This window comes from Triticum aestivum, chromosome 2A (assembly GCF_018294505.1).
Source record: "Triticum aestivum cultivar Chinese Spring chromosome 2A, IWGSC CS RefSeq v2.1, whole genome shotgun sequence".
NCBI classification, from domain to species: domain Eukaryota; kingdom Viridiplantae; phylum Streptophyta; class Magnoliopsida; order Poales; family Poaceae; genus Triticum; species Triticum aestivum.
The window spans coordinates 559,705,094-559,717,147 of NC_057797.1; the positions used below are offsets into that span (position 1 = coordinate 559,705,094).

At 46.4% G+C, this 12,054-nt stretch overlaps 2 protein-coding genes across 2 annotated transcripts; both read left to right on the top strand.

The window, feature by feature from the left end:
• The first annotated feature begins 719 nt into the window (after positions 1 to 719).
• LOC123189412 (uncharacterized) lies at positions 720 to 5,043 on the top strand. The gene is made up of 2 exons (XM_044601822.1): positions 720 to 911; positions 2,522 to 5,043. The coding sequence occupies exon 2, from the start codon at positions 2,841 to 2,843 to the stop codon at positions 4,734 to 4,736; it is 1,896 nt and encodes a 631-aa protein (XP_044457757.1). The 5' UTR covers positions 720 to 911; positions 2,522 to 2,840; the 3' UTR covers positions 4,737 to 5,043.
• A 600-nt stretch (positions 5,044 to 5,643) lies between these two features.
• LOC123185565 (galactose mutarotase) lies at positions 5,644 to 7,793 on the top strand. The gene is made up of 5 exons (XM_044597426.1): positions 5,644 to 6,000; positions 6,108 to 6,157; positions 6,500 to 6,623; positions 6,714 to 6,821; positions 7,081 to 7,793. Exons 1-5 carry the CDS (start codon positions 5,820 to 5,822, stop codon positions 7,701 to 7,703), a joined length of 1,086 nt encoding a protein of 361 aa, XP_044453361.1. The 5' UTR covers positions 5,644 to 5,819; the 3' UTR covers positions 7,704 to 7,793.
• The last annotated feature ends 4,261 nt before the right edge of the window (positions 7,794 to 12,054 follow it).

Below are 12,054 nucleotides of genomic sequence, written 5' to 3' on the forward strand. Positions count from 1 at the left end.
CCTGCTATGATTTGATGCTTTTTTTCATCTCAGGAGTCCATAACATGAGCCACACCCGCCTCTGCTAACGATGCACACCAACATCTTATGCGAAACTCACCGCTCATATTATGAGTTGGCGAGGAAAAAAGAAAAAAAATTTGATGCTTATTTGACGTCTATGGCTAGAGCCGTCTCCCATATCACTGTCCATGGATATGTCCAAATCGTGTGCACGAACATTTGATGTGCCCGACTGTCCGTCAACGATGTAGGTAGTTGGAGTTGCCCTAATTTCATTACGCCTAACAGAATTTTATATTGTTTATTTAAGTCCGCAAACTTTAGTTCCCGTAGACGTCGTGTATATATGTGGCTCAAAAGAAAAAAAGAACGGTTGTGTGTACGTACGCGTTTCCCGTGCGTATACCGCGCCCCGCTTCTGGAATTTTCGGGTTGCGCAGTTGGGTACGGAGGAACCCAAAGCCTCATCTTGTCGCCACATGAGGCGCGACTTCCTTTTCGGCTAAAAGAAAAGAGAGAAGCGCACACACGATACGCAACACGCGAGAAAGGGGTGACGAGACCAGCTGGCGCTGGTTGCCGCTTGGCTCAGCGAGCTGAGCTGAGCCAACAAGCCTGGCAGTGCCAGGTAGGTAGGCGCTCTCTCGTACTCCCGCCGTCATCAACCCGTCCCACCCACCTGCACCAGGCGAGCCCTACCAATCTCTCCCTCCCCGCCCCCGCCCCGCCCCGCCTCCATTCCCACGCGCGCAGGCACTTCGCGACGCCACCGCCCGCAGCCCGCACCAAAAGCGAAACACAAGCACTCCCCATCGCCGTCCCGGTCTCCGCCTCATCGCCCGCCGCGATTTCCGCCCTCCCGCCGCCTCTCAGCAGGCCGCCCGCCCCCTCCGCCGTGCGCGCGCCAGGTGACCGTTGCCTCCCGCCTCCCTCCTCCCCCCTCTCGCGGAGATAGAGATACGCTGCCGCACGCACTCCTCTTGTCCTTTTCCGTCCTCCCTCCTTTTGCACGTCGTCACGGCTTTCGGGGGCTCCGAGGAAGGAACGAGCCGTCGCTGGTCCCAATTCCTTCGTCCTCTCTTCTCGCGTGTCGATTGATTTGGGGGGATTCATGTCTGCCGCCATTTGTTTCTCCGGTGGGACTTTTACTGATGGGAACGGCCGCGGCCAGATCTGTTCTAGTCAGCCACCGGGAGAATTTCAGGTTTTTGCGGGGGCTAGGATCGAGGAGGGGATTTCCGTTTTTGGAGTATCTGAGGTTCTCGATTTGGGGTGTTCTGACTTCTGAATTGAGATGGTATGGGTATAGGGGCTCTGAACCCTGTATCCCTCCGGATAAAAGGCATCATCTTACTCTTTGGGGTGTTCTTTCTTCTCTCTGCCCATGTCCTTTCAGTTTGACAAGATAGACTGTCACAGGCTATGCATGTTTTTCTTGTTCTGGCTACTTCCTTGATTGCTAGGGGAAGGTTCATGCGTCGTGTCCTACATCTTTCTCAGTAAATTTCGTCTTGCCATGCAACAAAAGTTGCTGTCCGTTTCAGTGGGGGAAACGGCATGGTTAAATCCAAGGGAGGTACAGCGTGCTCTTCATTAAGCAATCTTGTCCAGACTAGTTGTCTCTCAGTTTCTGTACAAGCTGCAAGTTTGAAGTCAACTAGTCTACCCTTGCACCTGTATTTTGAACGATTTGTCATCTTTATTGCCATCCAGTGTGAGCTACTAGCCCTGTCCCAAATTATAAGACGTTTTTGGTAAGCTAAATAGCCTACCAAAAACGTCTTATAATTTGGCACAGAGGAAGTACAGTTTAACATCTGATCGAATGCACGGTTAATTATGGGGAGGTTCTGTTGTTAACGCCCTTCAAATATGTTAAAATTTCATAGTACTTGTGCCTATAATACCAAAAAATTGCGAGAAAAAGGGACATGTTTGACAGTGGTTTCATTTTTTTAATCCAGAGTTTTGCTTATTTATTCAGAAGAGAACAACATGGGTTTATGGTCACGGTTGCTTGTTTGTTAGTTCATCTTGAGTTTAGATTGTGTTGTAACGCCTCCATGAGCAATCTGACATGACATAAATGGATGATGGTGTCCATCACATTCCCCTGGGGGTTCTTCCCTGTTGCTAGTGGAATGTGTTTGGATTGCATTGTAACTGGTGCTAGCTGACTTTGGTGGATGTACCGTAACATGGTCTGCATGTAATCATGAATCATCATACCTGATAGCGACAGAGGTAGTTAAACTAAAAACCACTTATTTCACTCAAGCTTGCAAACTTAGCATCTGCGGGGGTATCAGTGGGTCAAAAGGTTATGTTGAAATGTTAGGACTTAGGGCTATCATTTGCGCATGTTCCTGCTCTCGGTTATTGGAGGCATTTCTGTTATGCCCCTTTCCTTTGTTGGAAAGATACACAAATTCGTCTTTTGGCATACAACTGGTTCAGTTCATGCCAAACAAATGTTTATTATCTGAATTTGAGCTGACATATTGTGTTATTTTTGTAGTTCGAAGATTGGCCAACACAATTCATTTTATCAGTCCTGCCTATGCTTGATGTCAACTGCAAGAGATGTTGTTTAGTGTTGAGGAGGCTGGTTAGCTTTGGATCATAAATTCTCACCAGAAACAACACAGTTATGGACCGTGCAGACACCTCAGGGTTTGTCAGTGGTGGTTGCTTTGGTACTACGCTCCTGCTGATTTTCTTCCATTTTGTCTATTCGACCATCAGTGTCTGAAAGATTATCCAGCCCCTGTTTCTTCAGCTCCCCAGTAATCCTGATATTATTTGCTCTGGCCCAGCTGTCATAGTGTTAAGCTGTGATGGATAACAGCTTTGTGGATACCACAAACCAACCTCTGATGAATGACCCCTTTGTCTTAATGGCACAATCAGCTCCAAGCTACGCCCTGAACAACCTGACCAAAAGCGCAGTTCGCATGGATTGCGTCGGCTCAGCAATGGCTAATTGTGGCCATGGTGATGAAAGTACACAAAGCATGAATAACATCACAACGAGAGATGATGGTTGCAAGCTTGTTCTAGGGTTGGGTCCAACACCTGATTTTTACTCGACACATTATCAGCCCACTGGTGTATATAAGTCAAAAGAATCTCAGACTTTGTCTGGCCAGAGTTTCTCTTTCACTGACCCAGGGGTGCTGAGGCTTGGCCTGCAGACAGATGGTGCAGAAACAATTCAGCCTCTGCAAACACCAAATGAAACAGTTCATTCTTTTGCTGTTGTTGACGAGGCTTCAACATCTGCTGCTGTAAGGAGCATGGGTGGCTACATGCCATCGCTACTCTTTGCTCCCCGCTCCAGTTCTTCTGCTGCCAATGAGACACAATTACAAAGCAGAGATTCACTAAACTCCACACACTACAACAGCAATAATACTCAGCATATTCAACATCTTCAGCTCAGCCCTGAACCTTCTGCTACGACAGAGACTTCGTTTGGTGTGAGCTCTGATGTGGTCACTGGAGCAACCACATCAGAACAACGGAGTCATCCCCGTCATCCTAAGAAGTGCAGGTTCAAGGGGTGCTCCAAAGGTGGCAGAGGCTCATCAGGGCTGTGTATTGCTCATGGAGGCGGGCAAAGATGCCATAAGCCTGGGTGCCATAAAGGAGCTGAGAGCAGCACTGCGTATTGCAAGGCCCATGGCGGAGGACGGCGGTGTGAGGAGCTTGGTTGCACCAAGAGTGCCGAGGGAAAGACAGATTATTGTATTGCTCATGGTGGAGGCCGCCGTTGTGAATATCCTGATTGTCCTAAAGCTGCACGAGGTAAGTCTGGACGGTGCATAAAGCATGGTGGTGGGAAGAGGTGTGCAAAGGAAGGTTGCATTCGGAGTGCTGAGGGGAAGGCTGGACTCTGCATTTCTCATGGTGGTGGACGCCGGTGCCAGTATCCGGACTGTGCCAAGGGGGCTCAGGGCAGTACATTATACTGCAAAGCGCATGGTGGCGGCAAGAGGTGCGTCTTCGATGGGTGCAGCAGAGGTGCAGAGGGGAGCACACCTCTGTGCAAAGCTCATGGTGGTGGGAAGAGATGCATGTTCGAAGGAGGTGGTGTCTGCCCAAAGAGTGTACATGGGGGGACTGAATTCTGTGTGGCACATGGAGGTGGGAAGCGCTGTGCAGCGCCTGGCTGCACCAAGAGTGCCCGCGGCCGCACTGACTGTTGTGTGAAGCACGGTGGTGGTAAGCGTTGCAGGATTGACAATTGTGGCAAGAGTGCTCAAGGTAGTACAGACTTCTGCAAAGCCCATGGTGGAGGCAAACGTTGCACATGGGGATCCGGTTGTGAGAAGTTCGCCCGTGGCAAGAGTGGCCTGTGTGCCGCACATGGAACCTTGGTGGCCAGGCAGCAAGAACATGGAATGGTGAAGAGTGGAGGGAGCATGATCGGACCAGGCCTCTTCAGTGGCATTGTGGCATCATCAACCACCGCTGCAAGTAGCATGACAAATGAGCACTCTTCATCAGGCATCAGCACAGCATCAGATAGTGACGGCACAGTGAGGAGCCAAGCGATGATACCTCCGCAGCTGCTTGTGCCTCGCTCCATGATGCCCTCGTCATCGTCGGAGCCTACTGTGCATGGGGGCAGAGAAGCAGGCTGTCCTGTTCCTGAGGGAAGGGTGCACGGTGGCGGCCTACTGTCACTCCTCGGTGGCAGCTTCAGGAACGCCAATATAGATAAGCTCTGAAGTGTTTTCTCCGCCTGCAAATTATGTCAGTTTGGTTGTACATAAAAGGCACCGTGTTGCCTATTGAATTTTATGCTTCCTCTCTTTGCTTGATAAACATTTCATGGATGTTTAGTCAGTCCATTGTACATGTTGTCCGGCAATTCTTCTGATCTGCATTCAACATGCCGGTCCAGTCAGTCGTAGTTACTGCCAATAAGCCGTGTGTATTTGATATATTGTTTCTTATTTGCTTGTGGATTATTACTCCTAAGAAATTCGGTGCGCCGCAGCTAGGCAGGGTTTTGTAAAATTGAATTTTGGCTTAGAATGTCTGATTATTATTTTTTTGAAATCTTGGGACGTCCAGGTACTAGTCCTTTGCAGTTCTGTAACGATGAAATGTTATCTCGCTTCTTACTTTCTTATTAGTCATGCGTCTTGGGGTGTCGAAATCGACATGTTATATTACTCTTGATCCCAACATCAACTTTTTTGTTGTGGAACTTTTTTTGTCTACGCACTCCATGCAGATGTTTCTTTTTGTTTGGAAGCAGAAACCACTTCGATGTCTCTCAGCCTGATTGAACTCGATACCTGCTACTGCTAATCTTTGTTTGGGTTAATAGATTTTGCCTGAAGGAAATACTTTGCCTCTCAGAAAAGACGTGTACCAAAGACTGGACGAATGGGCATACAAGGAGAAAACTAGATGAGATTGAGACTAGCCGCCCTAAACTAATGGGAGAATGGGCATACAAGGAGAAAACTAGATGAGTTCGAGACTAGCCGCCCTAAACTAACGGGAGATGAAGCGAGCCATTTGGGATTAGCCGCCATAAACTATTGGCAGATCTCAGATCTCCATGATTTTTACTTTAAAAGATCTCAGATCTCCACACAGAATGAACGTGGATCAGAGGAACTTGATCAAGAGTTTTGACTTCCCCAAGTAGGAGCTGGCAGAGTGGAACTCAGCTCAGCATCTCCTTACTATACATAGGCGACTACATGCTCAATCAACAGTAGCCACACCTCCTCTGCTCTTTGAAACGCGCAAACCAGCAGGCTCATCTCATCTGCTGGTGGTAGTGCTGCCCCACAATGGCTAGAGCTGCACTGCTTCCTGTCGCGCTGCTGCTGTGCCTTGCGCTGGCCGCCGGCGCCAATGCCGAGCGGAAGCCGGTCGGTTTCTACGGGCTCAAGAACAAGAAGGGGGATTTCTCCATCAAGGTCACCAACTGGGGAGCCACCCTCGTCTCCGTCCTCGTCCCTGATGGCCAAGGTATGGTCATGGCTGGGTTTTTCTTGCTTGCAAGTACCCATATGCATATGTTTGCAACTTTTTTGTTGTTGTTCTTGTTGCTTAGTAGGTCATACGTTTTCTTGTAGGAAACTTGGCTGATGTTGTCCTCGGGTACGACACCCTTCGTGGATATGTTGTAAGATCACGAATTCCTCTGTGTTTTTTTTAAGTTTTCGCCGTTTCAGAGCGGCAGATATACCTATGCATTGTTGCACTGTTTTTTCTTGTTGTTGCACCGTTGACCATGTGTTATTACCGCCGAAACATCGCGCTTATGTTTATTGCTTGACATATAAACACGCACAGCTAAAAGGATAAATAAAACAATGCAGGGATAGCAACTGTAATAACGAGAGAAACTGTAATATGCGGTACAGAACTCTGCTACCAAATGCAAGGGTTCTTTAGCTATTTTTCATGATGAATCCATATAAATAAGCATCTGTTCATTATGGTTTTGTGCAATGTTTCCAATCAGAATGGCACCGGCTCATTCGGGGCCACGGTCGGGCGCGTGGTGAACAGAATCGCCAAATCCCGCTTCGTGCTCGACGGGAAAGCCTACCGTCTCTTCCGTAACGACGGCAATAACTCCATTCACGGTATGCTTGACACTTCTTTTTTACTTCCTTTATTTATAATGGGAGTGAGTGAACATGCGCTAATCATCTTGTGGATCTCTGTGTGTTTAGGCGGGCACAGGGGGTTCGGCAAGGTCATATGGACCGTCAAGGAGTACGTGCGCGGCGGTGACACCCCGTACATCACCTTCTTCTACCACAGCTTCGACGGAGAGCAAGGTAAAACAGTCGGTGACATGGACGTGTGTGAGAGGCGGCCACATGTCCAAAGTTCTATAGTACTATTTTCTTGCACGTCAGTTGATCTATATTCATGACAACTCGGTGTAAAATACTACTACACCTTATCCAAGAAGTCAAATTTGCAAATTGCAATACAGTAGCATATTCTCTGTGTTAGAAAATCACTCGTGTACGTACTGTAGAGCTGACTTGCACTTGTTTCCGCGGACCACGTTTGGGGCACGCACGCACGCAGGATTCCCGGGCGACCTGGACGTGTACGTGACGTACCAGCTCTCCGGCCCCTACGAGCTCAGCATCCGCATGAACGCCACGGCGGCGACCAAGGCGACGCCGGTGAACCTCGCGAACCACGCGTACTGGAACCTCGCCGGCCACGGCAGCGGCGACGTCCTGGAGCACGAGCTCCAGCTGCTCGCGTCGCGCTACACGCCGCTCGACGACACCAAGATCCCGACGGGCCAGGTGGCGCCCGTGGCCGGCACCATGTACGACTTCCGCGCGCCGACGCCCGTGGGCGCGCACATGGAGGTCGTCGCCGGCGGCGGCGGCGGGTACGACATAAACTTCGTCGTGGACGGGAAGCAGGACGCGATGCGGAAGGTCGCGTTCGTCCGGGACCCGGAGTCGGGGCGGGCGCTGGAGCTGTGGGCGAACCAGCCCGGGGTGCAGCTCTACACCTCCAACTGGGTCAGCAACGAGAAGGGCAAGGCCGGGAAGGTGTACGAGCAGTACGGCGCGCTGTGCCTGGAGACGCAGGCGTACCCCGACGCCGTCAACCACCCGGAGTTCCCGTCGTCGATCGTGAGGCCCGGCCAGGTGTACAAGCACGACGTGCTCTTCAAGTTCTCCAATTAGGTTATGTGCATGTATGCCTGATTGGCGCTGTATGGATCGTTATCCTCTCTTGATTATCCTCATTGCAATGAACCTAGCCTTTATCTTTTCTATACGGAAATGCTATATGACGACCAATATCCTGGGGAGGCCAACCCGAGCGAACACGCTCTCTCCCGTCGGATTCGTTCACACGAATCTTGGCCCAGGATCCGAGCCACGTCACCAAAGCCAGCAAACTATTTTCAAAATAATAGAGTCAGCACACCAGAAATGCTACATGGACGGGCATATTACAGGCCAATTGGAAGGGGACTTTAATCTTATCAGAAATAGTTCAGAAAAGAACAAACCTGAAGGACCGGATCATTTTAGCTTTGTTTTTAATGCTATTATTGAACATGCTGGGCTCAGAGACCTCCCTTTGAATGGGAGGAAGTACACCTGGGCAAACAATCTGCCTGAACCCACATATGAGAAATTTGACAGAATTTTAATCTGCCTTGATTGGAAAGACAAATACCCCCTAGCTATGATGAATGCCATGGAAAGGGAGATATCTGACCACACCCCTCTATTGTTAGACACTGGTAATCACAAAAAAAACCAGCCCATTTTCAGATTTGAAAATGCTTGGATGCTTATGGAAGGGTTTAAAGATTTTGTGGAAAAAAATTAGAATATTAAATGTAAAGGATCTGGCTTAGACAGGTGGCAAACTAAAATGAGAAACATCAGACAGAAAATCAGAGGTTGAATTATCAATGCAAATGCTGCTTATAGAAAAATAAAAAAAGAATTGTTGGAGCTATTAGATGAGATTGACAAAAAAAGCTGAAAATAATGGTCTTAGTGCTCAAGATAGGGAGATTCAGAAAGGTTGGAGGAAAGAACTGAAAGATATCCCGAAAATGGAGGAAATTAAATGGCTGCAAAGATATAAAGATAGAGAGATAAAGGAGGGAGACTCTAATACTAGGTACTACCAAGCCAAAGTTAATGGCAGAAGAAGGAAGAATAGGATAACTGCTCTAGAACATGAGGGGAACTCATTGAGGGTGACTCTAAACTCATGGAACATGTTACTACCTATTACAAAACCTTTTTTGGACAAGCTGACAAGTCCACTATTAATTTGGACATTCAAAAGGAAGAATATGATTTGATTAAACCTTTTAGTCTAGAAGAAATCAGGGATGTGATCTTCAACATGGAGAAAAACAAAAGTCCAGGCCTTGATGGATTTGTTGTGGATTTCTACCAGCACTTTTGGGAGCTGCTTAAGACAGATTTAAATACTATTTTAGATGATTTCCACAGTGGTAAAGTTGACCTGGCATGATTGAATTATGGGATTATTACATTAGTACCAAAGGTTAAAGATGCTAGACAGATTCAAAAATTTAGGCCAATTTGTCTCTTGAATGCCAGTTTCAAGATTGTTACTAAAGTGCTGATGAACAGATTGAGCAAGGTAGTTAATCTAATTATTTCTCCCATTCAAACCGCCTTTGTGAAAGGTATGGAAGGTGTTGTGATACTGCATGAGGCTCTTAATTCTATTCACACTAAAAAACAAAGTGCTATGCTATTCAAAGTGGATTTTGAAAAAGCATATGATAAAATCAAATGGCCTTTTGTCCATAAGATGCTTAAATTAAAAAAATTCCCTGATAAATGGTGTGACTGGGTTATGCATAAAATGAGGGGGGGGGACATGTTGGAGTCAAAGTAAATGATGACATAGGTCCTTACTTCAAAACATTTAAAGGGCTCAGACAGGGTGATTCCCTTTCTCCCCTGCTGTTTGACCTTGCTGTTGATGCCCTTGCCATCATTTTAGATAAAGCTAGAACAGAGGGGTTGATACGTCCATTTTGCATCATGCTTTTATATCGATATTTATCGCATTATGGACTGTTATTTCACTTTATGTCACAATACTCATGTCTATTCTCTCTTATTTTACAAGGTTTACATAAGGAGGGAGAATGCCGGCAGCTGGAATTCTGGGCTGGAAAAGGAGCAAATATTAGAGACCTATTCTGCGCAACTCCAAAAGTCCTGAAACTCCACGGAACATCTTAAAACAAATAAAGAAAAATCCTCGCCAAAGATGAAGGCCAGGGGGCCCACACCCTGCTCACGAGGGTGGGGGGCGCGCCCCCTACCTCGTGGGCCCCCTGGTGGCTCTCCGACGCCCATCTTCTCCTATATGAGGTCTTTCGATGAGAAAAAATAGGAAGGAACTTTTCGGGATGAGACTCCGCCGCCACGAGGCGGAACCTTGGCGGATCCAATCTAGAGCTCCAGCAGAGCTGTTCTGCCGGGGATACTTCCCTCCGGGAAGGGGAAATCATCACCATCGTCACCACCAACGCTCCTCTCATCAGGAGAGGTCAATCTCCATCAACATCTTCACCAGCACCATCTCATCTCCAAACCCTAGTTCATCTCTTGTATCCAATTCTTGTCTCAAAGTCCGGGATTTGTACTAGTAGGTTGCTAGTAGTGTTGATTACTCCTTATAGTTGATGCTAGTTGGTTTAATTGGTGGAAGACCATATGTTCAGATCCTATATGCATATTATTACCCCTCTGATTATGAACATGAATATGCTTTGTGAGTAATTACGTTAGTTCCTGATGACAAGGGAGAAGTCTTGCTATGAGTAGTCATGTGAATTTGGTATTCGTTTGATATTTTGATAAGATGTATGTTGTCTAGCCTCTAATGGTGTTATGTGAACGTCGACTACATAACACTTCACCATTATTTGGGCCTAGAGGAAGGCATTGGGAAGTAATAAGTAGATGATGGGTTGCTAGAGTGACAGAAGCTTAAACCCTAGTTTATGCGTTGCTTTGTAAGGGGCTGATTTGGATCCACATGTTTCATGCTATGGTTAGGTTTACCTTAATACTTTTGTTGTAGTTGCGGATGCTTGCAATAGAGGTTAATCATAAGTGGGATGTTTGTTCAAGTAAGAACAGCACCCAAGCACTGGTCCACCCACATATCAAATTATCAAAGTATCGAACGCGAATCATATGAACGTGATGAAAACTAGCTTGACGATATTCCCATGTGTCCTCGGGAGCGGTTTTCCTATTATAAGAGTTTGTTCCGGCTTGTACTTTTCTACAAAAGGATTGGGCCATCTTGCTGCACTTTATTTACTTTTGTTACTTGTTGCTCATTACAATTTATCCTATCACAAAACTATCTGTTACCACTTATTTCAGTACTTGCAGAGAATACCTTGCTGAAAACCGCTTATCATTTCCTTCTGCTCCTCGTTGGGTTCGACACTCTTACTTATCGAAAGGACTATGATAGATCCCCTATACTTGTGGGTCATCAAGACTCTTTTCTGGCACCGTTGCCGGGGAGTGTGGCCCCTTTGGTAGGTGGAATTTGGTAAGGAAAAATTTATATAGTATGCTGAAATTTACTGTCACTTGTTACTATGGAAAGTAATTCTCTGAGGGGCTTGTTCGGGGTATCTTCACCCCATCCAGTAGAGCAAAGAGTTGCTCCTCAACCTACTGAACCTATTAAAAATGAAACTCCTTTTGAATTTCCTTCGGGTATGATGGAAAAACTGCTAGCTAACCCTTTTACAGGAGATGGAACAAAGCATCCTGATGAGCACTTAATATATGTGGATGAAGTTTGTGGATTATTTAAGCTTGCAGGTATACCCGATGATGTTGCTAAGAAGAAGATTTTCCCTTTATCTTTGAAGGGAGACACATTGATATGGTATAGGCTATGTGATGATATGAGATCATGGTACTATAAAAGAATGAAGCTGAAATTTCATCGAAAGTATTACCCTATGCATCTTGTTCATCGTGATCGCAATTATATATATAATTTCTGGCCTCGCGAAGGAGAGAGCATCGCTCAAGCTTGGGGGAGGCTTAAGTCAATGTTATATTCATGCCCCAATCACGAGCTCTCAAGAGAAATGATTATTCAAAATTTATATGCTTGGCTTTCTGATAACAATCGTACCATGCTCGATACTTCTTCTGTTGGCTCTTTTATGATGAAGACTACTGAATTCAGATGAAATTTTGTTGGATAGAATTAAACACAACTCTGAAGATTGGGACCTCGACGAAGGTAAGGAGTCAGGTATGACACCTAAGTTTGATTGTGTTAAATCTTTTATGGATACTGATATTTTCCGTAAGTTTAGCACTAAATATGGACTTGACTCTGAGATAGTAGCTTCTTTCTGTGAATCTTTTGCTACTCATGTTGATCTCCCTAAGGAGAAGTGGTTTAAATATCATCCTCCCATAGAAGTAAAAGTAGCTGCACCTATTAAAGTTGAAGAAAAGACTGTCACTTATAATGATC

Coding starts and splice junctions, on each gene's coding strand:
- LOC123185565 (XM_044597426.1), top strand. CDS start 5,820: ATGGCTAGAGCTGCACTGCTTCCTGTCGCGCTGCTGCTGTGCCTTGCG. Junction 6,158..6,499: donor ACACCCTTCGTGGATATGTT/GTAAGATCACGA, acceptor GTTTCCAATCAG/AATGGCACCGGCTCATTCGG. Junction 6,624..6,713: donor CGGCAATAACTCCATTCACG/GTATGCTTGACA, acceptor CTGTGTGTTTAG/GCGGGCACAGGGGGTTCGGC.
- LOC123189412 (XM_044601822.1), top strand. CDS start 2,841: ATGGATAACAGCTTTGTGGATACCACAAACCAACCTCTGATGAATGAC.